This window comes from Physeter macrocephalus, unplaced genomic scaffold (genome assembly GCF_002837175.3).
Source record: "Physeter macrocephalus isolate SW-GA unplaced genomic scaffold, ASM283717v5 random_176, whole genome shotgun sequence".
NCBI classification, from domain to species: domain Eukaryota; kingdom Metazoa; phylum Chordata; class Mammalia; order Artiodactyla; family Physeteridae; genus Physeter; species Physeter macrocephalus.
In genome coordinates, this window is record NW_021145445.1 from 68,605 (window position 1) to 95,197 (window position 26,593).

Consider the following 26,593-nt stretch of genomic DNA (forward strand, 5'->3'; position numbering starts at 1 on the left):
ACACGGCGTCTTCTTGTGACCGCGGAGGTGCTTTCTGGAAGACACACTTTCCTGGTGGAAACTGTCACTGTTCATACAGGTCCTGATGGCTGGAGGCTCTCAGGGTGTAGCACACAATCTGGAGAAACATGCTAACTCAGAGATCAGCAGCTCCCAGCTGGGAACGTGTGTGCGTGTGTGCGTGTGTGTGTGTGTGTGTGTGTGTCTGTGTGTGTGCGTGTGTGCGTGTCTGTGCGTGTGTGCGTGTCTGTGTGTGTGTGTGTGTGTGTGTGTGGTTGTTTTGAAACCGTCGTCCCCAGAGGACCCCTGGCCCGGCCTCCTTAGCAGCTGGCGTGTCATGGCTCTTCCGTTAGGTCAGAACGAAAGGATGTTCAAGGACCCGCCAACCCGTGAGTTCGTGACACTTCATTCATGCCTCAAGCAGATGTGAGGGTCTGTGGGATCCTTCCTTTGTGCTGACGAGGAATCTAAAACGCAAGGAACTTGAGTGATTCTTCTGAGTTGTGTGGCAGCAGAGCCAGGACCCGAATGCAGGCCTCCCGGTGCAGGGCCCATGCTTCTTGCAGGGGATCAGGCTCAGGGGTCCTGGAAGGATCTCCCTCGGGAACTCAGCCACCAACTCCCCGTTCCTGGGAGGAAACTGTGTCTTTCCTGCTCCCCTCAGACCCTTCTCTTTGGGAAAATCAGTGTGTCTTGTCAGCTTGGGACCGTTTACCCCTCTGGTCTAAGAGCTTCAAAAAGGCCAGAAATTCAAGGGGAACCGTCAAAGAGCAGAGTTAAAGCCACTGCCTCCTGTCCCCTGTCAGTCAGGCCCCAGCCCTCCTCTGTCCCGCTGGGGAAGAGACTGCGGCACTCGTCAGAGCTGGTTAAGATCACATCATTAGGAACAGGCAGAAATTCGGGCTCGTCCAACAGTGTGAGTTTATTGACTCGGACTGGTGCACTTATTATATTAATGAGAAGGAATTGGAACTTGGGAAAAGGCCGCGCGGGTGAGCCTGGCTCTTCCCGAGGCCTCTGAGTGGCTGACGGGCCGCGTGGTGGGTGGAAGGAGCCCTCCTGGGGCCGTTGGGCCACCGAGCTGAGAGGCCCGCACGGGCTCGGCAAGGCCCTGCTGCCAGAACCGAGAACCGAGGGCCAGGCCCCATGACGGCAACAGTGCAGAGCCAAAGCCCAGGGCCTGAGGTCTCCAAGACACAGGAGAAAGACCCCCTTTCCATAGCGAGGTTCTGCACACAGCTAAGTCTTGTGCACATGTTTGGTGGCACAGGAGATTGAACTAATTGCAGTTGCGTTGTGACGCGGGAAGGACGTGGGGGGCGGAGGCTCCTCCATACCCTGTGCGTGGGTAGGAATTATGCATCCGTTGCATCTCTGCGCACCTACTATGTGGCGATGCCCTGGTGGCAGCCACCTTGTCTCCGGAGGCTGCTGACCCACGTCAGGGCTTATGCACATCCCATCTCCTCCTGCCTCCTCCTCCTCCAGCCCCCTCTCCGCCTCCGTATTTGCTAACACGAGGCTGGCATGAAAGGGCATTAGTCATGCCATGGCCAGGCTGACAGGTGCGGTACCCAGCGGTGGCAGAGCGGCTGCTTCGGTGTCAGGAATAGGAGCCGTAATTAGAGCGCGGCACAGAATGAGCGTCAGACGAATTACCAGGCAGCAGATCATATTTGTCAGGAAGGATTGCATACATAAAAATTAAGTGACAGTACACGCCGGCATAATGAAAGAAAAATGAAAGATTTGCCTACACACAGCTCACAAGCTACAAGCAAGTGTCTCGCTCCAAGCAACGGCAGCAGCTGCAAGACAAATTGTGGGGCTGGGAGAGCAAGGCCCTTCCCGCTCCGCAGAGGAGACAGGGCAGCCTCGGGCTGGGATCAGGGGTGGGAGGTAAGGCAGGCTCCCACCCAGGCCGGTGCAGGGCTCCACACTGCCTCTCGGGGGGATGGGGGGAACAGGTCCGGTTGGGGTCAACCCCTGTCAGGTACCTGCGGTCAGGGCACGCTGGCTTTCCCAGGCCGCTGAGCCCTGGCCTGGCCATGGGGCATAAATCCCTCCTTCTCCCTTCCCTGAGCCGAACGCCCTGGCCCTGGGCTGGGCCTGAGACGTGAGGTTATGGGGACATGAGAGGATGCAGCCTTCCCTGCTCTCAGGGGGCCCCCAGACTGGTGGGGAGACCGACAGTCCCAGGGTGGTGTTGGGTGAGGGCAGGCGGAACCGTCTCCTGCGGGCCCACTGTGTGCAGGCAGAGTGTTGGGCTCCGTGACTCGGCTGTGCATGAGGAGCCTGGGGTCCACTGGGGGCCTGGAGCTGCCTCACCCCATCCCAGGGCTGCCCTTTACTTCCGTTTTCTATAGTCACTGAACTCGCCAAGGAGGTGGGTTAACAAAGAAGACAAGGCTTAAAGGATGTTTGAAAAACATGTTGCTTCTTAAAACGTTATCCCCATAAGGCTTATATCTTCATTTGACAGATGACGGAACTGAGGCTCAGAGAGGTGCTACCACATCCCTGTGGTCCCTGGGCAGGCAGGGACTGGAGCCCTTGGGGGGTCAGCAGCTCTCCACGGCACCAGCCGGGAAGTGGGCTTGGGGCCCAGTGAGCTCTCTGGGTGGGGAACACTGACAGCTCCCTGGGGGGAAGCCCACCCAACCTCATAGCTGTGGGCTGTGTGGGACCTGGGGCTTGTCCTGGGCCACAGGGAAGGAAGAGTGAGCCTCTCCTGTCACAACAGCGCCCCCATGAGTGTGCCCACGGCCAGGCGCCCCGGGGGACCCCATCAGTGTGGGCTCAGAGCGTCACGCAGATGTGTCCCTGGCGACCTCCTGCTTCGTCCTGGCAGCCCAGGACACCTGGGAACAACTGGCCCAGAAAACCTGCTTCACTAGGTGGAGCCCAGGTTCTAAGCGCTGACACCTGGCGGGGGGGAGATCACCTGTGGCTGGTGAGTGGCTCCTGGCTTGTCTGCCGCATTCCTGGCATTTTCAGGGACGCAAACCCTTAGAACAAGATGAGCTGGTGGCAGGGAGGGAAGGGAAGGGCTCAAGGGGACGGCCAAGGAGGAATCGACCGGGGCCTAGGATGCAAACCACAGCTTGTTCATTCACTCACCCAAAGGTTGGGGCCGCTCACCCGGAAGGCCCCTGCCCTCTGGAGCCTACAGCCTGGGGGGAATCCATTTAGCATCTTCACCACGAACAAAGCACTGTTCTAATAATCATGTCCCAGGTGGTACCTTGTTTAGTGCTCCAGCCCCCCTGGGGGTGGGAATCATCACAGCCGGTTAACAGGGGAGGAATTCCAGGTGCAGTGGGGCAGCACCTTTGTGACGCCAGGTGGGTGGTGCTCCAGCCAGAGCCACGTGGCGGGCGAGGCATGGCCACACCAGGGTTTCCGTCTGAGGCTCCCTGAGCCACCTTGGATGAGCCCCTGATACCTGGAAAGCACAGGGTCCTGCGTAGAATTGCAGAGTCGTGCTACCTGACTCTCACATCTGTTAGAGATGTTCTGTGTGGGAACTAAAAATAGGCAGATATAACAATCTGGAATCAAGTCAACGCTGATAAAAGTGCAATGTTTTTTCAACATCGCTGCTTCTCCAGAGGGCCAAGTGTAGCCTGGCATGGGGTCAGCTGGTAATTAATTTAAGGAGAACTTGAAAACAAGTGGCGGCACAGGTGAGCCTGTAGGGGTGTGCGTGTGCGTGTGCGTGCGTGTGTGTGTGTGTGTGTTGCTGCCCAGAGATCCAGCGTTGGGGGGAGTGGGGAGAGTTTGGAGAGGCCTCGAATGCCAGGCTGAGGACCCGGCTTTTCTTTCTCAAGGGATGAGGAGCCAGTCGGCCTTAGGAGCAGGGACATGGCCCCTGCCTTGGGGTGTAGGACGGGTGGGAATGGGAAGGACAGCGGGGGCTAAGCCACCAGTCGTCCAGGTGAGGCAGAGCTGCTAGGGCAGCGGCCAGAGGGCCAGATGGGAGGGGAGCCCCCTCAGGATGTGAGGCCTGATTGATGTTGGGGGCAGCGGGGAGGGAGTTTCATAGGCCGGGGTCTCGTGCAGCACAGAGGAGGAATGTGGTCCTCACCTGCTCCTTTGTGCTGCCCTCTTGGCCACCCCCAGCCCTCCTTTCCTCAGTCCACTCCCCTCACCCCCCCTCCACCCGCCGGGGTCTGTGGTAGCAGCAGAGCCTTCCCAGAGCCCTTCTGCCTGCATGTCTGTGTGCCAGGAGGTTGAACTATCCCCATTTTCCAGAGAGGGAGACCGGGGCTCCGAAGTGGGGCAGAGAGGACCCCAAGGACCATGAGTTCACCCCGTGTTCCGCTGATGGGGAGACGAGGCTGAAACAGCGGTTCGGTTCTCTGCTCACCAGTGGTTGCAGTGGGTTCAGACCTGGCTGGGGTGCAGCTCCGTTGCCGTCAGGATGGCGCCCAGGCCTCCCGGCCCGCCCAGCGGATGCATGTCAGCGCCCACACCCCGTTTCCCAGCCATTTTCACAACCACCATTCGGGGAAGAAGTGCAGCCCACAGATGCAGCCTCCCCTTCGTGTGAAATCTTTGCCTTTTTCATATCTAATGAACATGTTTCAAACACCGCGAGCATTTCAAAACATGGCAGAGTTTGTTTTGACAGGAGTGGCGCAGCTTGGGAAGCGGGGCCCTTTAATCAGCCTCTGCTTTGAGGTCCCACGTTCTCCTCAGATATCTGCCGGGTTTGAAATCTGGGAGTTCTAGGTGAAGACGTGGGGAAGGTCAGGGTTTGTTAGGCTCCTCTTTCATATGCAGAGCTCCATCCCCGGAGGGGAGGCTGGGGGCGGGGCTGGGAGCCTGCAGGTCTGACGGGGAGATGCTGGAAGGGGATTTGAGACCCTGGCTGTGTTCGCTCTGCGTCTGAGCGTCTCCGTGGGACTGTGCTGCGGCTTTGCCGGCTGGAAGGGCCCACAGGGGCACCCCCCACCCCACCCCCGGGCAGGGAGGGAGCCAGGCCTCAGGCCACTGTCTGTGGAGGCTCCTCCCCGTGCCAGCTTCTGCCTCTCTGCCCCAGAATCACCGCTCCCCCGGGGTTCAGGGTCACATCCTCCAGGGCCCGCTGCAAGCTTGGAACTTCTTTGAAGTCTCTCATTTTTATCTTTAAAACTCAACGCAGGTTGTGCATTATCCTTTATAATGTTTGAGCACTTCCTGTTGGTACAAAAATCGGGTTTTCCAGGCTTATTCCCGGGGAAAGCTGGCAAAACAGGAAGAGGTGCTGTGTTCGCCCCCTGCAGCTTTGTATACCTCTAGCACAAGCTGAGAACCCCTCTGATGAGGCAGAGCACAGACCAAGGGGGAGCAGCCCCTCCCCTGGGTCAGGGGACAAGAGAAGCTGCCCAGAGGCGGGAACACGAGGACCCAGTGGCAGCGAACTTCCCTCAGTTAATGCTTCATGAATTCATTTGTTCCAGGGATGTTTCTGCGCATCTGAAAGGAGGGCAGGTCGGGGAGGCTTTGCACAGCCCCTCTCAGGTTGTTAACACGTATCAGACACTCTGGGAGCTTGTGGGAGATGCAGCTGTCCAAGTTCCAGCCCTGGAGGTTCTGGTTCCACAGGCCTGGGGTTGGGCTGGGGGTTCAGATTTTTAACAGCTTCTTCCAGGTGATTTGGCTACAGCCACTGATCAGTCCAGTCTTTCCTTGCTCAACTGGCTCCTTCTGGACACGTGCTGCGACAGGCAACTCACCACCTCCTGATGGACCCACTCCTGGGAGGGCCCAGCACAGCATCCAGGCTCAGTTAACATTGAATACAGATGGGTGGGTGGATGGATGGATGGACAGACACATGGATTGATGATGGCTGGCTGGCTGGCTGGCTGGCTGGATGGATGGAATGGCGTATGCAGCACTGGCATCTTAGAAGAAAGTACAGATCACATTTGGGCGTTTGCCTTTTCCCCTTAACACCAGTGGAAACTGGGGTACAGCAGAAGGGAGCAATGACGAGGTAGAAGGTTGGGGTGGAGAGTGGAGGGAAGGGGTGGTGAAGCCCCCGACCTTTCTCTCCCTGGTGCCCCCAGGCTTTTACCCCAAGCAGGGCGGAGGCAGGGATCTGGAGGCCCAGCAGAGGGACAGGGGAACAGACCAAATGTCCAGACCTCACCAAGCAGCTAGCGCTCTGTGGCCAGGGGAGGGGGCAGTTTAACTTGACCTTGAGGAACTCACCAGGAGGCAGAGGCACAGAGGAGAACTGGAGGGCAGGCCGGGGTTGGAGCAGGGGGCACAGCTGCTCAGAGACTTCATTTTCGGATGGGCCTGGCCAAGGCAGCCCTAGACCAAAGCCTGGCCACTCATCTAGAATGAGCAGAGGATAACACTGAGCGTGGTGAGAGGTGTCAGGGCCAGCCCACACTCCCAGCCTGGCCAGGTTGGGGGCAGGGGTTGCCCAGGGGTCTTAAGGATGTGGTGCAGCCAGACGGAGGGCGCTACTGTCCCTCACTGAGGACAGGGCCTCTGACCTCTGCCCCTCCCCCGCTGTCTCTGCACCCCATCAGCCCCCTGTGGTTGTTCTCTGCAGGAGACTGTTCTCACCTCGTAGGCATGTCCCCCCACAGCACCCTGAGTGCTAGAAACACTTACAGTTTGGTCTGAGGTTCCCACTATTAAGTGAGAACTGTTTGGATTTCATCCTGTGGTTTGGCTATGACAAGTCATCCATTTCACACTTGCCCATTCATTTTCATTTTGCTCCCTTGTGGCTGAAATATACAAGGGGTTGCTACTGGAAGTCACAGTTTGCTTATAGAATCCCACATGGGTTCACATGTTGACTGACAGCTATTTCTGCTGAATAGCAATTAGCCCCCTGATTTCAGCCATAAAGTATGCATATAGGATGACACAGTTCGCAAAACATGCATTTAAGTGATGTCTGCTCTCCTGGGATTATTGCCATCAAAGGATGCTTGGTACCCTGATAAAGCACTAATCAGGTAGTCCCTCTTGGGCAGACATCAGTTAAGTAAGTAGTTTGTTAGGCTACAAGAAAAAAAGTGTTACCCCTGATACGTACTATCTGATAACATGCAGATGGGTTCATTGATTCAGTGAGTAGATGCTTAGAAGGTGCCTGCTATGACCCAGTCCTGGGCAGGGCACTGGGACACTTTGGTAACAAGGTCCTGCCGCCAGCGTGCTCATGCCAGGAGCATGGGTTTCCAACACTGCTCACAGCCTCTACAAGTTAGGCATGATAGAATTTCTCACCCATCTCCAAGGAGATGAGAAAAGCAAGAAGATGATAAAGTTTTCAAACAGCTAAACTTTTTCAATGTGAAGTACTGTCCTTGATCTTGAGATGGAGTCTCTATTTGGGATGGCCAAAAAGTTCGTTTGGGTTTTCTGTAAGATCTTACGGAAAAACCCAAACAGACTTTTTGGCCAACCCAAATACTTGTTCTAGTGTTAAACTGAATAGTAGTGACACGAAATGGTAGTTGGGATTTTGTGTTTTATTTAAACACCTTTACTTGGCAATCGTAAGTTGCTCTGAAACATCTTCGGCCCATGACAGCCTGAAGTCTGGGCCCCTGGTTTGGGGCACCTGTCACTTTCCTAGTCTAGCTCATCAAACGGCCTCTTCCCCTCCCAGGGTCCCCTGTGTTCCCACGTGTGGCGCTGGACATCCCTCCTTCCTAGGGTCATCAGCCCACATCTCAGGCTCAGCCTTCGCCACGCTGGACTCCAGCTCCCTTCACAGACTCTGGCCAAAACAGCAGCAGCCACTGTCACATTCACATGGTGACTCCAGGCCAGTGAAGATGTCCTCTGTGTAGCAGCCTTTAAAATCTGGTCCTAAAGCCTCCAGAACAGTCATCCTCCAAATGGACTGATACCAGAATCTCAGGTTACAAATCTGTGGTTACAAATCCAGATTCCTGGACCCCTCCTCGGCCATGCCAATTCAGCCCCTCTGCTGCAGCTTGCACGCCTCTGGTGATGGGGAGCTCACCACCTGTCAGGAAATCCTCCCATCTTTGCCCAGCTCCAGATATTCAAGTGTGACTCCTCTGCTTTTTAATTGAGACATGATATGTGTACAGTAAAGCTCTCTCAAGCCCTTTCCTGATCACTTCCCCCATAAAGTAATTTTTCCTGTTTTTGATAAAAATGGAATCAAATAGTGGGTGCTCTTTTGTGCCTGGCTACTTTCCCTCAACATTGCGTCTGTGCAGTTGATCCATTTTGTGGCACGTACCTGAGATTTGCTCTTGTTCGTTGCTGTTTAGTATTCCATTGTGTGAATAGACCACATTATCAGTTTATCTCTTCTACTGGTGACTACCATTTGTTTCTAGTTTCTGGCTATTACGAATAAAGCCACTCTGCGCGTTCTTGATCATGTCTCTTGATGGACCAGAGCGCTCATTTCTCTTGGGCGTGTACCTAGGCGTGGAATTGCTGGGTTATAGTGTAGGCAGTGTTCAGCTGTAGTAGATGCTGCCAAATGGTTTTCCAAAGTGATCGTGCCATTTTATGGCCCCGTCAGCAACGCATGAGGGTCCCAGTTGCTCCGCACATCACCACCTTGGTTTATCTCAGTCTTTTTAACTTTAACCATTCAGGTGGGTAGGTGGTAGGTAGTACCTCATTGTGCTATTAATTTGCATTGCCCTGATAAGTAATGAGAAACACAGTATCGTTTCATGTGCTTATTGGCCATTTGGATATTCTCCTTTGTGAAATACCCCTTCAAGTCTTTTGCTGATTTGAGGGAGGGGGATGTTTGTCTTGTATATTGATTTATAGAAGTTTTAAAGTATATTCTGTATATGAGGCCATTGTTGGGTATATGTTTTGAGACGATTTTCTCCCACTCTGTGGCTTGCCTTTTAACTCTCTGAATGGTTTTTTGGTGAACTTAAGTTCCTAATTTTAATGAAGTCCAGTTAATCTTTTCTTTAATGGTTAGTATCTTTTCTATTCTGGCTAAGAAATATCAGCCAACCCCAAGTCTGGACATGCTGATTGGTGCTAGTAGCCAAGGGTGGTGGCTAAGAGTTCAGTTTCTGGAGCCTGAAGATCTCTGTTTGAGCCTCAGTCCTGCCACTTTTCGAAGCCTCGGTTTCCCCATCTGTAAAGTGGGCTAACACAAACGCCATGGTTGGTCCACATTCACAGTGGTTGTTTTCACTGTTGAGAGCCTTATCTGGACTCTTCTGGAATTCAAACAGTCACCTTAGAGCGTATTTTGGTCCGTTGCTTCCCAGAGCCTGGCCACTGTGTCCCACTCCCCCCGGGCAGTTGGCGGAAACGCCAGTCTTGAGCCGCTCAGTCCCCAGACCGATTGTCAGGTCTGGGTGGGTCCCTATCTCCAGGGGCTTTTAAGGCCCTTCTAGCGCGGGAACCTCCAGTCTGTCCCAGCCCTCTCATTTGACAGAGGAGGGGACAGGAAGAGAGGGCAAGGGGGCTGCCCAGGATCCTGGTGAGGCTGAGGCCAGGCTTCTCCCCAGCCCTCACCCTCCCCACCTCTCCCTCCTGTGCTGCCCCTGCACAGAGGATAAGCACCCATCCTTTTGCTGTGTTTCAGTGGGGACCCCATATTACATGTCACCGGAGAGGATCCATGAGAACGGCTACAACTTCAAGTCTGACATCTGGTCTCTGGGCTGTTTGCTGTACGAGGTGAGTGTCTGGCCTGCAGCTCAGTGGCATCTGGTGGGGCATGCATGGTGGGCACCCAGCTGGGGCAGGCCTGGTACCATCTGGGTCCTGTCCTTCACCCCACTCGGTCCAACGTCTGCCTGATTAGCAGTGTCAGGCTGGAAGAGGTTAGAGGGGTGGTCACTTGCAGGCTAGGTGCCACTCACCCTTGGGATGCTCAGATCTGGGAAACTAGAACCAGACGGAGAGTCCAGTGTCTGCTTGCTGATGGAAGGAGCACAGGCAGGGGGGTCTGGTTGCCCCAGTTTCCCTGGTAACCAGGGTGATTCTGTTCACTGTCATTTATCCATGGATCAGGCCCCATGCCTCTGAAACGCTCCCCCCTGAGGGGCGGGGCGGTCACGTTCTCCCAAGCTCAGCAACGTGGGTCTCACTAGAGACCACCACTGTCTCCCCTGGGCTGTGAGATGGAGCCACCAGATGGCCGTTTCCAGATCTGGTGGCCACCCTGGACGGAGGGACAGGAATATTTCTGAGTCTTGGTAGGCTCAGACATGAGACAACATGAACTCGTAAAGCCCCCATCCATTTTGGCCAGCCACCGGGGACCCTGGATAACTGGGGGTCTAGGGGGCACAAGCCACACTTGGCCATGAAGCTGTTGCAGCTGCCGGTGAGAGGCGGGGAAGCCTGAGCCCTCTAGTATCTCCAAGTTGGCGGCCACACCCTCCCACCGCCCTGGCCCTGGACCATCCCGCGCTGGGCAGGATTCCATTGGTCTCCTCATCTGTAAAATGGGAATAGTGGCTGTCCTGCATTGTCATAGGCCAGATGAATGAAATAACAGATATGAAAGACTCTGAAGACCCTCTAGGGCTGTGAGACACCAAGCATGGTTTGGGTTTAAAGTTGGAACCTTGATTATTTTTCTGCTCTCCCTGGGGTGGACTTGAGCATCTCTGGAATCTGGCTTGGAACTGATAAGCTGAAGAGTCTCCTAGGGCAGTGATGCACAGGATAACGTTGCGGGACCACTAGGAGTGTCTTGGAGTTGCAGAGACTGACTTCTTTGCTTCCTTGGGAGTATCGATGCTGGGAATTGACCTCGTGGCCCGTGGGTATAAGCTTCGGGACTCAGCTGCCCACTGCTGATGCACAGGGACCAGGGCAGCTATGCGGTCGGGGTCTCTTGGCACTGGGATTCCCCGCTCCCTGCATTACAGACGGAGACCATGAAATCAAAACTCTGATCCCTCGGCAAGGTTTACACTTCACAGCATCTTTCTTTTTAAGCCAGTGGCCTCCTATTAATAGCAGACATTTCATTTTAAAAGAGTGGCCTTGTGGGTAAAGATGAAGCCATTGGAGATGTGGCCCTTGTGGCGTTTGTGCCTGAGCCCCCTTCATCTGGAGGTCTGTAGTATGGGCGCCGCGTGGAGTCATCTTGAAAGTTTATGGGTGAGTCAGGCCCTGGCAGTCAGAGGTGGGGAGCAGACCGTGCTTTCTGGGACTCACAGGGGTGTCTGTTGTAGGAGGACTTCTTTTAATGAGCACCAAACAGGAGCAGCTGCGTCCAGGCGGTGCCCCCAGTGGGGCTGCAGTGGATGAGGGTGCAGAGTGGCTTCTGGCCCCTGGGGATGAGGAGGGCAAAGCTGTGAATCCGTCCCTCGTGGGGAGCACGCAGCTCCCATAGCTGTGGTAGTTTGGGTGGGAGAGAGGCGGGGCCTGGTGTGGGCCCAGACCTCGGTCAGAAGGACCAACCCGAGGTCAGAGCTCAGCTCCCGCTCACCCCCTGCAGGCCCTGGAGCTCCAGGAGCTTCAGTTGCCCAAGTGTAATGGGAGTCACACCTGCCTCATGAGGTGTGGACGGCACCTGGATCAGAAGGCCCTCCGGCAGTGAGGGGCAGGTCTTTGAAGCGCTGTTACTGCCCACCTCGCTGCCCAAGAGCCCCCTGAGCTGGTGTCGGCGAGCAGCTGGCCACATTTCCCTTTTCGCTTTGGCCAGCGAGGAGCCAAAGTCCAGCCGTTGTCTGTCCCCTCGGAGACACGGCTTTGTCCTGCCCTCGTGGATACTGTCCCTAGTCCAGGGTTCTTTACTCTTCCATTCTGCGTTCAGGATTTCTGTAAGCCACTTCCTGCCTCTGTGAATCGTGTGAGTCTCCAAACATAAACAGGAGACGAGGGGTGACTGGGCCCTGCTCCTGTCCTCAGGGCTCCCGAGCTGGTGCCACCAGCTCCCTAGAGGCAGACTGCAGTCCTGAGTCCCTGCCTTGGGCGCCTACGCGCACTTCTAAAGAGGCAGCATCCGTTAGCGGAGCCCCAGCCTGGAGGTGCTGGTTTATTTCATCACTGAGGCTCGCAGCCAGGGAGGGGCGTATCAGCAGCAGGAAGTCAATGAAATCAATCAAGTCCTGCGTCTCCGGGGACAGCTGACCTGAACCCAGTGGCCCCGGGCCTCCCGCAGAAGAGGGCTGGCGTGGCGGCCCCTCTAAGGGCAAAAGGCGGTAGGGGCCCTTCCCCAGGCTGCCACCCCCGAGCCCTGTGGGAAGACAGAACCAGGCGTTTTCCCAGCAGACAGGAAGGGCCGTGGTAATTGGAAGGCAATGCCCTCCAGACACGACTAAAGCCCCCCGCTGCACAGCCTGTGGTGCGTCCTGAGGGCGCCAGCTGTAGATCTGCGACAGGCTCCCCACCTCACCCGCACACCCAGATCACATCCGAGGATTCTGGGCAGAGCCAGGGGAACACACCTGGGCCAGGGCGGCAGGTGACGGCACAGAGCCAGAGAAAACCTGCCCACAGTGGGGACAGGCCTTCCCTTTTCCACAAGCCCCGGAGCGGGCTGGAAGTCGCAGGAGCCCCCTGGGTTAGGTTCCTACGGCTGCTGGAATAGATTACCGATTGGCTTCATACAACATAAAATTATTCTCTTACCGTTCTGGAAGCCAGAAGTCCAAAATCGATTTCAGTGGACTAAAAGCAAGGAAAATGAAAAGACCACCCACATTCCTTGGCTTGTGACCTCTTCCTCGTATCACTTAAGTCAACACACCTCCTTCTCCTCTTCTGTACTCAAAAATCTCCCTCTGCTCCTTCTTATAAAGATACTGTGATTACACTTAGGGCCCACCTGGATCACCTGGGACACTCCCCCCATCTGGGGATCCTTAATTTCATCACATCTGCCGAGTTTATTTTGCCATATAAGGCAACACGTTCGCAGGCTCCAAGGATTAGGACATGAACATCTTTGGGGGCCTTTATTCAGCCCACCACACCCCCTTCCACCTGGGCATCCAGATGTCCACTGAGGACCTCCCAAGGTCACCTTAAGATGCTGATGTTGACCCGTGGCTAGTGAGGAGCCGCCACAAAGCACTATACCTGGCCTGAGCTCCTCAGGGTGGGTGCCAAGTGGGATCTGTCTTGAAGAGGTCAGCATAGGAGAAACGGGCCAGACAGCTCAGCCTCCGGGAGCAGCACTGCCCCGGACATTGTAGTGAATCACAAGAATCACACCAGGCCAGTCCCAGCTTTGCTGTAAGGGAGAAAGCGGGCTCAGAGAGGTGGAGAGACCTCCCAGGGTCACACAGCAAGGAAGTGACCTAGATGGGCACTGGTACCCAGGTTGTCGATGCCTGCCCTCCTGTGAACAGGAGCCGGGAAGGGACCAGTGGTCCTCGTGGAGCCCTCTCCCCTTCTCTCCAGCCACCAGGGAGGGCGTAACTGGTGGAGAAAGAGATGCAGGGCCTCTGCTCAGAGCCCCTTTGAGGGGAAGGCCCGGTTGTGAGGATCCCCCAGCAACTTCAGTGGCCCCTCCAGGAGCTCCCAGCAGGAATGCCCAAGCTTGGCCCGTTGGAAGACCCGGCGCTTTATTTTCCTTACCCGGCACACCCCGTGGAGGCACTCAGCAGGCTGCCTGGGCTCTGCAGGATTTATTTATTTTTATATGGGAGCTCAGCGCTGAAGGAAATCAGGATCCTCAGTGGGGGGCCTTCTTACAGCAGCCTCAGCCTGAGGAGGCTGAGACCAGCAAGAAAGTGGGCCAGGGGACAGGTTCAGCCGTGCCTTGTATGGAATCCTGCTTTGGAATTCTGGCTTGAGCCAGAGAATGGTCTGGATAACCCCTACCTCGTGGGGTAGCAGGGCTGCAGACTGCTTGGCAACTAGCCTCTGGGTTCAACCTTCACTCCCGGACGAGCTCAGGAGATACTGGCGATGAGATGGATGTCCGAGGCCCTGACAGGGCCAGAGTCAAAGGCAGTCGCTGTCCAGTGTGAGTCAGAATCCCCTTCTCCTTCTGACGTCTTAAATCACACACCAGTTTCCCTGAGCCCTCCCAGCGGGGGCAAGTGGCCACACTCTCCCATTTCGCCGGCTATGTGTCATCCCAGTAACGCCAGGCAGGAAAAGTTCTGCATTTGAGGAGCAGCGCTGAGAGCCGTGGCTCTGGCAGTTCTAACGAGGCCCCAAACAGCAATTCCTCCTCTGCTTCAACCAGTCAGAGGTGGGTGGTCGCCGGTACGAGGAGATCTCGCCATCCGGGGTAATCATTCTCATCCCAGCGTCTCAAGCAGCCCCAGAGGTTCCTTCACAGCCCAGTGCTCTGATCTGGGTGGAAGGCCCGTGGCCGGCAGCTGGAGGGGAGCAGGCGGGGATGCTGCTTCCGCTAGAATCTGCATTTATGGACGCAGAAGCCACTGGGAGCCAGAGAGGGCTCCTCTGGCATAGCTCACTGCTGACCCTGTTCAGAAAGCTTTTCTGAAACAGTGTGGGGAAGGTGCCAGGAAGGATGGAGAGATTCTCTGAAGGGAACGGCAGATATGGGGCTCATGCCTCGCCATTCTGGGGCCCTTTTGGAGTCCCACACAGCAAAATCAGATCAGGCTGGCTTGTTGAAAGGATCACCCAGTCCCTCTCGCAGGTCAGACACGTGAAAAACCAGAGCCCGGGTTAGTGGGGCCGACATCCTTTCTACTCTGAACAGACACGCTTTCCAGGAAAATCCATCTTAATCCTCCTGCCGTGACTTGAAGGGCACCACATCACCCCGAATGACTGCTCTGGAGCCTCAGCTGCTCTCTACTGTAGCAACAGATGTCCTTTTGAAACTGCCCAATTAACCCTTTGCACCCGAGGTTCTCATTTTGATTATTGGAAATACATCACCCAAGTGATGCCATTTTGCATGCTAGATGGTAAAGCCAGTTCAGTCAGGCTGCCTGAGCCCACAGGGGGCAGAGCCTCTGCATACTCATCCTGCCCCGCCAAGTGCCAGGGCCACTCCCTGCAGCCTTCCCGCAGGGCTGGGTTTCACGGTCCAGGCGGGCTCCCAGCCCTCCTCAGAGGGGCCCAAGCCCCTGGTCAGGGGGAGGAGACACCCATGTGAAAGCACTGCCAGGGCCCAGGCTCCTGGCCCACAGGTGCTGCCCGGGGCAGACTCCTGGCCTGGGTCAGAGGAAACGCCCAAGTCTCCAGGCCACACTGCCTCTCCCGAGGCCATCTGGACGCCCAGGGACACCGCCTGGGCTCTGAAGACCCCCTGTGCTCTTCTGAAGGAGGCAAGCCCTGCCCTTGCTCTTGGGACCACCTGACCTGTTCACAGGGGTGAACAGAGGGTGGGGCAGACCAGGAAACTAAAGCTGATGGGCTACCACGGGTTCCCCCAGCTCAGAGACAGGGTTCGCCCACCCGCCTCCCGGAGCCTGAGGGGAGTGAGGATCCCTCAGGTGTCCCACGGGCCCCAGCAGTGGAGTCTGTGCCGAGTGGCCCTGGCAGCCCGGCTCCTTGAAGGGAACCAGGGCCAAACGGACAGGTGGGCACAATTACCCGACGGCACTTCATTAGCAGGAGGTGTCGGGCCGTCATTTGGAGGCAGGCAGCGGTGAGCGGGAGTGACAAGCAGCACTTGAATCCCATTACGGAGTCATCAGCAGATGGGGCTGGCGGGCGCCGTGCTGGGCTGCCTCACGGGCAGCCCACGGCTCCTGTGTGCCCCCGTTGAAGACACCCCCGCCCCCCGTCGTGCTCTGAATGGTGGGGTGGGAAGTCCGGGTAGTTCCCTGACTGGGTGAGAACCCGCTGGGGCCTCCACGGTCCCCCAGCAGAGGGCCTGCTTTCGGGATGGAGCCAGATGACATCCGCTCAGGTTGTGATGCCTCCTGTGCCAGCCAAGCCTCACCACAGCCCTGCAGGTGGAGCTGCGTCCATTTTAGATGAGGAAACCAGAGGCCAGGCGTGCACCTGCTCACGGCTGGCCCTCAGGACTCAGCTGCTCCTTCTTTACTGCCTTTACAGTTTTGTCAGGGAAACTTCTGTCCCGCTTAATTTGCTTATATAACAAGGATCGTGTAAAAACTGCCACTTTCTGTTGAACCCCAGCTTCCTCAGGACATGGGGGAGTCTTGCTGGACAGCCGCTGCGGTGAGGGGCCCGGAAGCACCACACCCCCATCTGGAGCGGCCCCTTTTGCCCTGGACCTCAAGGCTGAAAACTCCTCTCTCACCCCCCTCTCCTTGCAGATGGCAGCCCTTCAGAGCCCCTTCTATGGAGATAAAATGAACCTCTTCTCGCTCTGCCAGAAGATCGAGCAGTGTGACTACCCGCCCCTCCCCGGAGAGCATTACTCCGAGAAGGTGAGTTTTGCTGCCGCCGGGGCTGGGCCTGGGCCTGGGCCTGCTGAGCTCCAGACGACCCGCAGGGCTCAAGGCGGGGCGGCTCCAAGATCCCAGGGCTGTGGGGCTGAGCTTGGGTTCACTTAACAGAGCCGAGAAGGAAGATTTCTGGGGAAGTGACTCAGAAGGGGAAACAGCAGTGATTGATTTTACCGGAGGTCTCAGGGACCCCAGTGTGGGCCCCCCGACAGCAGGGCTGCAGGCCACCCACTGGCAGGAACCAGCAGGAGCTGCCCCGTCAGCACCCTCCTGCCCGTTTGGCTCCCAACCCAGTGCTCGAGTGGGAGGCTCGCTGCTGCGGGGCCCGGAGACGGGCTCCCGGCGTCCAGCAACAGGAGCCAGACGCAGGGGGTGGCAGGGCCTGGCCGGCCCCACACCACTGCTGGCGGCCACTCCGCTCCCATGACAGGGAACCAAAGCAAGCAGCCTGGTCTCCTTGCCGCCACAGACCTAGGTCAGACCCCTTGGCCTTTTATTTTCAACATTTTACACAGCGCAGGACAGCCTGACAGGTCTGGCCATCAGGCTGTGACAGGTGAGGCTGTGGGAGAGCATCATCTGCCTCAGTCCCCTCATCTTGAAAACAGGCCTAATATTTTGCCTTCATGGATAAAAAGTGAGGATGAGATGACAGGCTTACAGCACAGCGTGGTTAGGCGCGTAAACAGATGCACAGGTTTACGCACTCCCCTCACTATTCTTGGGCAAGTCACTGAACTCTCAGTTTCCTCACCTGTAAAATGGGATAATCCTGGAATCTACCTCACTGTTTTAAGGATTAAGGCAATGCATTTACAACCATCATCATCTGGCTGTAGCACAGGGCCTGGCTCAGAGTAAATGCTCAGTATGGGATATTTTTGTTCAAGGTCAGTGCTAGTGGGTGTGATCAGGAGTCTGAGTCCTCCATGGGCCCACCCTGCAGGACCACAGGCCACTGCCTCACAATAGTAACAGCTCACATTTATGATTTACTGTGTTGACTCCCCCCCACCCCACCCCACCCCACCAATGCCATTTTACCAGGAAGGAAACTGAGATACAGCCTGGTTAAGTAACTTGCCCAAGTCACGTAACTTGCTTGTGGCGAAGGCAGGGCTTGGCCCAGATGGCCTGCACCTAGCCACTGCGCTATCCTGTTTCTTGAGGGCACCCGCCCCTCTTCTATAGCCAGTCGTCCAGCCAGAGTGAGGAGCCGTCCGTGCTGCTCACTTCACAATCCTGAAAGCTCTGGAAGGAGCAGCCCTTGCCCACCAGGGCCCTGGGTCTGGGCCAGCCAGCCAAGCTGTAGCAACCAGGTGCCCCAGTGTGCGCTAACCCTGTATCCCGGCAGGCCAGCTAGAAAGGTCATCAGCCACCCTTCTCCTGGCCCCTCCGCTCCCAGTGCCATGCCTGCGGCTCTGCGGACTCCCCCAGCAGCCAGAGTGGGGGCCAGGAGCGCACAGTCCTACAGAGCTCTTGCGAGTACCTTTGGAGGAAGTACTTATGCTCCGGAGTGGAAGTTGGCAGGAAAGGAAAAACTAGTTAGAGCTCTTCACCAAGTTAATAGTTGCATTTGGTTTCTCTTCCCCATGTTTTGTTTGAATTTGGAATTTTGTTTGTTGGAATTTGTTAAGAAGCTTAGAGCCATGCCACTTGGAGCAAATTAACAACTTCTCTGTGCCTCAGTTTCCCCATCTATAAATGGGAACCGTAACCTCTGCCTCATGGTTATGAAGCTGAAATGAACGAATCCACATAAAGCCCTCAGCCCTCCTCCCTCCCAAGTCAGTCCTTCCAGCGTCCAGAGCTCCTACTCCCCAGAGCGAGCACCTGGCTTTCACCGGTTATGTGCAACTTTTGGAGGTGCTAATTCTTAGCACTGGAGCTCCTCAGCACACCTCACTTTTGAAGTTATATGTCCTCTTAGAAATGGAAATAAGACACTTTCTCTTCTGAAATTTTCAAACATGCACTTATTGCCAACTGTGTGGTTTACAAATGAGCAATTCGGGTCACAGAGACTTTACCTTAATGTGGTTTTCTTGGGCACTTCAACCTGTCAGAGGCCAACCACAGCTCCCTCCCCCTGAATACTGTAAGGTTCTGAAGCGTATGGTCTCATCGTGGGCAACCTCAGACTCCAGGAGTGTCCAAGCCGGCTGCAGGCGCAGCTGCATCTGCCCAGGGCCTTCCCAGTGTTTATAAAGCAGTGAAAGGCAGCTTTATAAGCTGCAGGCAGTTTGGATCATCTCCTGGGGGAGGAACCCCAGGCCCCTCAGCCTGGAACTCCTCAGGAGTGAAACAGGGAGTGTGCACCGTAGCCCGGGCCTCCGCATGACCCTCGTGCCCACCCCAGACTTGCTGACCATGGCCGCAGAGTCCCCATGAGCCCCCTTAGTCAGGATCTCCCCTCTCCCTGCTGCGGCCCTGGCCAGCCCCTCCAGCAGCAGGTATTTAAATGAAAAAACTGCGGTGAGCCCAGTGATGCAAGTTAAGATGTAGGCTTTTTAAGGTCATTATTTTAATTACCATTAAAATAATTGGCACTCTGGCTATCAGAAGAACGGAGGTGATCAGAGGCTCAAGGTGCCCCTCCCCCACCCCGAGGCAGGAGCAGCCTTCAGTGTCTGTATAATTAAAAGCTCCGTCTTTCATGAGCACAATAAAGAGGCCAGGGGGTAGGCAGACTGCAGCTCTGCTGCATGTTAATACATTTATTAGGATCAATAAGCCCTTGCCTTGAGTTTTGTCCTCTGGTTTGGGCATCTGCACGACTGACGGCAGACACACACACACCCTGTACACACAGATTTAGCCAGTAGTGTAGGCAGCTGAAAGTTCAAAATTATTTGGAGGTACCACTCTCAGGGCCTCCAAGCATGGCCTTCGGGGCCAGACAGGCCTGGTGCTGGTCCCGCCCTCCCCACGTGACTGTGACTACTCGCCCACCACGCACCTGTCTTGAGCACCATTCCTCATCTTCTGGTTGCCCTGAGGGTTCATGAAGTAATGCAGAGCCTCGACAAGGCTGCTTACGAATAATATGTATCATTCTCTCCCTTGCAGTTACGAGAATTGGTCAGTATGTGCATCCACCCCGACCCCAACCAGAGACCCGACATCAGCTACGTGCACCAGGTTGCCAAACAGATGCACGTGTGGACTTCGAGCACCTGAGCGTGGATGCAGCGCGCCTTCTCAGAAGCCACACCGCTCTGCCTTACCTGAGTCTTCTCTCCACAGTGGCCACCTGGTAGCCGAGACCACCTAAGACAACAGGGTTCAGCAGGTTCCCCGGAGAGGGGCCGGGCTTTACAGCAGATGCTGAATACAGGGCTGCTGGGGGGAGGGGCACTGGTCACGTGTTACTGGTGGTCAAATTTGAAAGTCCTTTCTTTAAACTGTTGTGAACACTCTCAGCTGGGTTGTTAACAAGGGTGGATGGTTCAGTGAGCCACTGAGGCACCTCTTATATCTGATTGTAATGTGAATCTTTCGGATAATTCCTTCAGTGACCTGTCAAGGTTTGAACTAACAGGAGAATCCAGGAGACTGTGTGATTTGTAGTGAGCCTTTTAAAATGGTTAGTAGTAAGTTTGGTTTAGCTCTTAGAATCTTTTCAAACAAACAATCAAGCCTGTGTGCTTAACTTACTCTGTTGTAAGGGGAGAAAGTGGAAATAATTTTTTAAGTAGAGTGGAGATTTTCCTAATATTTTTATCTACGTTTATAACTTGATGAATGACGATGAGGCGAACCCAGCATCTGGTATAGAGGCAAATAGTATTTGAAAGCCATGAGTGTTTGTTTTCCGTGCAGCCCGGCTCAGCCATCCTCTCCTGAACACCTGCTAGTACTAGGTACCTCACCTGCTTGAATGCTGGCAGTTCATTCAATGATCAGTGTTAAGTAAGTGTTTTCCTCCATGAGAAGGAAGCACAGGATACGAAAAATATGCGGGCTTTGCCCTCAGGCTATTCTCTGTACAAGTTCTGGTTCTGCACCTTCCTAGCATGACCCTGGGCAAGTTTCTTAGCCTCTCTGAGCCTGCTGCCTCATCTGTAAAATGGGACTAATAACATCTACCTTCAGGGTTGCTGACAGAATTTGAAATAAAATATGTAAGTAAGTTACCTAGTACATTGTAGACGATCCAAAAATGGTAGCCACTCACCCCTTCACAAAGCTGAAGTCCATGGACCATGTAAGTCAAGAGTTAATGTACAACTGTATTATTTGTAGGAAACCAGAAATGTGTTCATTTATTTCTTGTTCCCAAATAGGATTAACTGTGAAGACTAATTTATAAATGTGAACTTAAGGAAAACTCAAGCTCTGAAGGAAATAGTTCGAATTTTGTTTTTACGCTCAAGTTAATCCTCAAATGGTCTAAGTTGTCACCCACGACTTAGTGACAGTTCAGCCCTCCAGTAAGAGTACATGCCTGTCCGCTCCACTGGTGTCCTGGTCAGGAGCTCTGGCCAGGCCTCCCTGGGGATAAAGGATTTGGGCTGGGCCACTGCGCTGTTTCCACGTGTGAACTCTGTTCTACTGTAACACTGTCGGGTTTGAGAAATTTTCTTCAGATGCAGCCTCTGCTTTGTACTCATTCTCCATGGTTGAAATAAAATGGGGTAAGAGGGGTTCCTTCTGTGAATGAGTACGATTCATGAGTAATTTTAAAACAGCTTCACACCGCAGCACAATTTCTAGAGCCTCCTTTAAAAACACAATTTCTCAGGCCCCAGACATTCTGAGTAATCTGGGAATTTTTTTAAGCTCCCCAGATAATTTTGATAAATCGTCAGCCAAGTTGCTATCCTAAATAATTCCATTGTTCTCCCCACCCACTCCTGGCAGTTTAACGAGGGAGGCTGGCCCAAGAGTGGGCGCACTCTGGAAGACCATGGCACCAGGCCTCTTTCTTTCTCTTTCTTGTCCCCCCAGCCACGCTCGCTCTGGGGGACAGTCAGGCACTCACCACTGAAAGTTTTTCTGATTCCAGACAGATTTTTTGCAAATACTCTGCTTACGGCTCTCAGAATCCCTACTGTGTCTGTCTCCCTTGGCAGTATCAGCGTTGGACACGGATGAACTTGCTTTCTGCACGCCATCCGCTTTCAACACCATGAGAACAATTCTGCCTACTACTCGGACCCTCTGGAGGTATACAATTTCAACCACTCACCAGGCTTGAGTGTTTGAGAAACGATCATATCCCAATTATTACAGATAGTAAGGCCCAAAGCATTCTTTTGACTTCATGAAACTGGCCAAAGTGGAGTTCACCCAGGTTCATGCAGCTATAGCAAAGCAAAACTGTCCACCTACCTGCTTTTTCTTGGTACTCAGAACTGATCATCTCTATTTCTTTCCTACTTGGCTGCTGGGGTAAAAGGCTGTGCTGCACTCATCCTAAAAAAACAAAAACAAAAACCTGGGACTACCCTGAAAAAAGAGAAAGTAAGTTAGCACAAGGGCTGCATGTAATAAATGTTCAACTGAACAATCAGAGCCACCCAATCTGACTTCCTGCAACAAATGAGGCCTCGTCTGTTTTTAGAAGGCTTAAACTGCTCTTACACCCACCTGAACGCAGAGTAGTATTCAGGGAGGGATGGGGAGGCCAGGTCGATGGGCCTTAGCAGCCCAAAACACCACACAGCCCCGAGACTTCAGCCACTTAACTTGGTTTTCATTTTTTATTGGGTTCATTCAGCAAACACCGGCCGAATGTCTTACAGGGGGAGCCTCCACTGCCCCCAGTCTTCTAGAGCAATAACCAGAGACATCCACCAACACCATTCAGGAAGTGTCCATTGTTTGGACTGTTTCTTCCAGCACCTCAATTTCCAGGGTAGTGACTTTTTCAGTGAGGACTGCAGTGGTCCCTTTCTCACACCTGTACCGGCCAAACCTAATGAGAGAAAAACAAACGCAGAGAGTTAGGATCCCCCTAAGGGGCCTGATGGAGGGCTGGAGAGAGGGACAAATATGCAGGCAGCGAGCAGGCCTGGACTGGAATCCTGGCTCTCTTGACTCCCAGTTCTGCGACCTTGGGAGGATTCAGCTCCCCCAAGGTTCACTTTCCTCGGCTTTCAAGTGCTACAAAATGGGGATACCTGGTAGACATGATGCACATGAAAAGAGATAATATAGAGCACCTGGCACTAGGTGGACATTCAAATCTCCTTCCCCACCTCACCATCCCCAGAAGATGCTGGAAAGCATTTGGGCCTCTGCCTTCAAGCTTCAACCTCCCTAAAGTACCTTTCAGTAACCAGCAGGAAGTGAATCCTTTCATTAAGCTGCCATGGCCACTGTCTTGACTAGTAACAAGAATGACATAACTGTTACCTTAAACACTTTTAAAATATTTGGAAGCATAAACAGTATAAAAATGACCCGCAGCCAGACTCTGGGCTTGTCACTTTTGACCACACTCTCGAGACTCAAGAAGGGAGAGTTAACTGTCCCCACAGGGACATGGTAGACCAGCACGAGGACACACCCAACACCACTCTTCTCAAGGTGAATCTGACAGAGGTTTCTCTGAGCACAAGGCAGTCTAGAAGATAAAAATCTGAACGGCTGATTTTACAGTGGGGCCAGGAATTATAACACTGTCAAACAGCAGCACAGGTCCAACTGTTCCTCGCATGTGTCCCCAGCTGGGACACTATTTCTGTCAACCTGACATGGACTAAGAGGAGGCTGCTGGCTGTGCCATGACTACGTGCTCCCTGAAAAGCCAGCCTCTCAGACGGGAGCTTGTGCTCGAAGACGGCAGGAAGCAGAAAAAAGAGGACGACACAACAGAGCTCTGTACAAAACCAGGAGTAAGCACAGCCAAGAAAAGCTGGCCTGTATTTCTGCGAAACCTTCCCACAGTCCCCACAAAGTTCTCTTAAAAGGATCCGAGCGGTAGCACCTTTTTAAGATGTGCCCCGCCCCTCCCCTGCTGGTGTGAAGACGCTGTTCCTTCCCCCACACTGGTTGGACCCGTGGCAGCTTGCGGCCTTGGAGCCAGAGCCCCATGTGACTTCTGTACGCCTGACTCATCTGAACCACAACGTGTGTGGGAGGTGTGGACACAATAAGAGCCTCCTCACCATCCTGGCTTACAGCACCTGTTTCAGCAGCACGAAGGGAGGGCTTCTACCTGAATCAACAGTGGGTTGCAAAACAGGGCTGCAGAGGAGCCAATAGGAACGTGCAAGGCCAGGTCCAACACAGCCCCAGGCCTGAAAGGTTGCTTCCCTTCCCACCTAGGGCCCGGGAATTCCATGGGCTCATTAGCAATCACCTAGTCTAGCTCCATCATTTCCAAGACAGGTGCCCAAAGTCACCGCACCAGGCCATGACGGGTCCCCACCCCGAGCCAGAGCTCTTTGCTGCTGTGCTGCCCTACCCCGTCGTGAACACGTCTTCACAATGCTGAGCGCACACTGCGGTGAATACCTGCTGGTTCTCAATGTTCTATTTGTTCCTTCTGAATTACTCCTGACTTGGAGTTGAGTACATGCGGTGGGAGTTAAAGCAGCATCGTGGAAGGTGATGTGCTTGCTCTCCTCCAGCGGAGCTTGGGGCTCAGTTTATAAATGCTGCTGTGTACATTCAGATGAAGACAGCTGGAGCAGAGCTCAGAAGCCACATTTTGAGCAGCTCAGCCTCCAGGAAGAGGTCAGGCAGCTGGACAGCCGTACAGGACTGCTGATGAGCAGCTCACCTGCCACCAGGGCTGGACATCTTCCAGTTCCGCCAGCACATCAACTAGAAGCTCGCCCCTGACTCCGAGCTGGACTGCACCACGGAGAGCAGTGCCTGCTCAGCATGTGCCATGGGCTAAATGGCATGGCTCCCTCCAGAGCAGGAAGCGACAGTTAGCGCCCAAGGCCAACTTTCAGAGACTCTTAACCAATGGTTGATAACCATCTACGAAATGGAAACCACTCTGAGGAAAAGCTATGGGTTGGATGCCCTGGAGAATGTACCTTCTCACAGAATTTCATACGGAATTCAGAGGCATCTTTAAGAGACTAGAGAAAGGACAGCACGTGATTCAAAGCTCTCCCCGCAATCCCCAGTCTAGGAGTCTTTCCACTCAACCTCTCCCATCAACATTTTACAAATTATATCACTTTTCTATACCTGACAGCAGCCCACAATCATAAAACAAATAATGATTCAAAGGTCTGTTGAATAAAGCTGGCTTGGGGACTCTGGCTTTACTTAATGTGGGTAAGAATCAAGAAAACCCTGTCCAGATGCCATGAATATAACAAGGGTGGCCACAGGAAGAATCTCCTTCACTTACCTGGTCCCCTTCTTATTAGGCACTGAGAACGGGCGGAGAAAATCCAGCTTGCTCTTGCTGATGACACAGAGATCAATGTTACTTCCAGACCCCAGGTCATTGAAGATGCCAGCTGCTATGGCTTCACTCACCAGTTTCTTGGCTTCCTCCTCCTGAGAAAGAAAACAGCAACAATAGTGTCCACAGTCAAATGGAGGGCCTGTTCTGATGTCCACAGAGTGCTTTCACAAGCAGTAAGAGAAAAAGGAAAAGGAAAAAAAAAGAAAGCCAACCTGTGAGGTAGGCATTGTTTTCAGTGCCTGTTTTATAAATGAAGGAAAGGTCTCAAAGTACCTCAATATCTGCCCAAGGTTTCTCAGCTGGTAAGTGAGAGACCCAGGCCTTTCAAGCCCTTTATGCACACACTCCCTCTTTAAACAAACTGCTTCACGTCAGACGCTCACCACATAACTGAGAACTGTCAAACAGCAGCACAGTTGGACCTGTGGGCTGACAGGGCAATTTATCACCTAAAACAGAGGTTGGGAAACTTTTAACAAAGGGCCAGGTAGTAAATATTTTAGACTTTGTAGATACACAGTCTCCGTCAAAACTACTCAACTCAGTCATGGTAGCACAAAACAGCCACAGACAATATGTGGGCGTGGCTTGTGCCAATAAAACTTCGTAAAACAAAAATGGGCGCTGGGCTGGATTTGGCCCATGGGGTGTAGTTTGCAGGCCCCTGATCAAAAATGTCCAAAAATGGCTGGAATCTGCTTCCTGGTAACATAATGAAGAAAGTCAATATCATGGGGAAAAAACGAACACCAAAACACAGCCCTGGGGAAATGCTGGCAGAGCCAAGGGTGGGCCCTCTTGCCCTAAAGAATCTATCCCCTCCCACTAATGAGTCTGCATGTTCACTGAAGTGATTCCTTTCTTTGAATCACTCTCTTACTTTTCCTTTAAGAGCAAGTCTAAGTCTCCAACAATTACTGGTGGAAAAGTAGATTAATTTATTTCTTACCAAGAAGCATCAGACTCAGGTTAACTACAATGCAGTGTAATAAGGGCTAACGGATAACTGAGAAGGAGCTGTGAGAACACTGGCTGGGGTCCGTGAAGTTTCAAGGAGGGCTGAAGGACAGGCTGCACACCAGGCACTCAGAAAACGGGGCAGTGAAACAGAAGGCAGGCGCCAGAGGCAGCAGGGCGGGACCTGGGGAACACCAAGTTCAAGCTCTCTACATAACAAGGACAAAAAAATGAACCAGTCTCCCAAAGAGACTTTAACTTGAGCTGTAGCCCACCTTCCCCGTACACAAGGGCATGAGAGTCCATAAACATGCAAGCTGAAGTAAAGAGCTCATCCAAGTAACATCCTTGGAGAAACACGGACGCCCTGCCCAAAATTCCAGCCTGAGATCAAAGAGCAGATCCACTGGTCTTCAAGTCCTGAGAAGATCGGAGAGATCTCTCAGAGCTCCTGCTCCTCTGCCTGCCCTAAGCCAATAAGTGGGATTCCAGTGACATGAACATTCCAGTGACATGAGCGCCCTCTTCAGACTCAGAGAAGGATAGAGAAGGCCCTGCTGGAAATGGGATCCTCAGCAACCCAGCAGCGGGGGCTGGGGGGGTTATTCTGACCTTTATCCCACCAGGTTTTTCCACTTCCTGAGTGGCACCTATGTGGGGTCAACGGAACCAGTTATTCTCTTGTGCACATACAGCCCCACATAATTCATTCAAACATGATCCTCTAATCAGAAGTTCTCTCCTGGGATTCCCAAGCCTATGGAGACCAAAAGCCTTACCAGAAACCAGTGAAGGTGGCAGCAAATAAAGCATCTCAGAGCAGGAGATGGCTGCTGCTACCAGAGACGGCAAAAACCAACCACTAACTTAACAAATGCAAAACCGTTTCAACTTGCGTCTGTTAATAAATAACCCGTGGGGCGGGGGGGGGGGGGGGGGGGGGCGCGTCCTGTGTATCCGAGCA

The 26,593-nt window shown here is 53.8% G+C and overlaps 1 protein-coding gene and 1 long non-coding RNA gene across 9 annotated transcripts in view; one reads left to right on the forward strand and one right to left on the reverse strand.

Moving 5' to 3' along the window:
• The window catches only part of NEK6 (NIMA related kinase 6), an 85,127-nt gene extending 64,178 nt beyond the window's left edge, over positions 1-20,949 (forward strand). For all 6 annotated transcript variants that reach the window (XM_024126170.2, XM_007115166.4, XM_007115165.4 and 3 more), the window contains exons 8-10: positions 9,566-9,660; positions 16,161-16,274; positions 19,362-20,949. In XM_024126170.2, coding sequence (XP_023981938.1) covers positions 9,566-9,660; positions 16,161-16,274; positions 19,362-19,472 — 320 coding nt within the window. In that variant the 3' untranslated portion in view covers positions 19,473-20,949. The remainder of the gene's footprint in view (positions 1-9,565; positions 9,661-16,160; positions 16,275-19,361) is intronic.
• Positions 1,613-26,514, reverse strand: LOC114484912 (uncharacterized). 3 transcript variants are annotated; one of them, XR_008616575.1, is made up of 5 exons: positions 24,613-26,511; positions 21,885-22,212; positions 21,627-21,743; positions 6,202-6,734; positions 1,613-5,891 (listed from the first exon to the last, which is right to left on the reverse strand). It is a non-coding gene; the product is annotated as an uncharacterized lncRNA (long non-coding RNA). The 3 variants fall into 3 exon arrangements; XR_008616574.1 differs by having other exon boundaries at positions 21,627-22,212; positions 24,613-26,514; XR_003678271.2 differs by having other exon boundaries at positions 4,147-5,891; positions 6,202-6,330; positions 21,627-22,212; positions 24,613-26,156.
• Between the last annotated feature and the right edge of the window lie 79 nt (positions 26,515-26,593).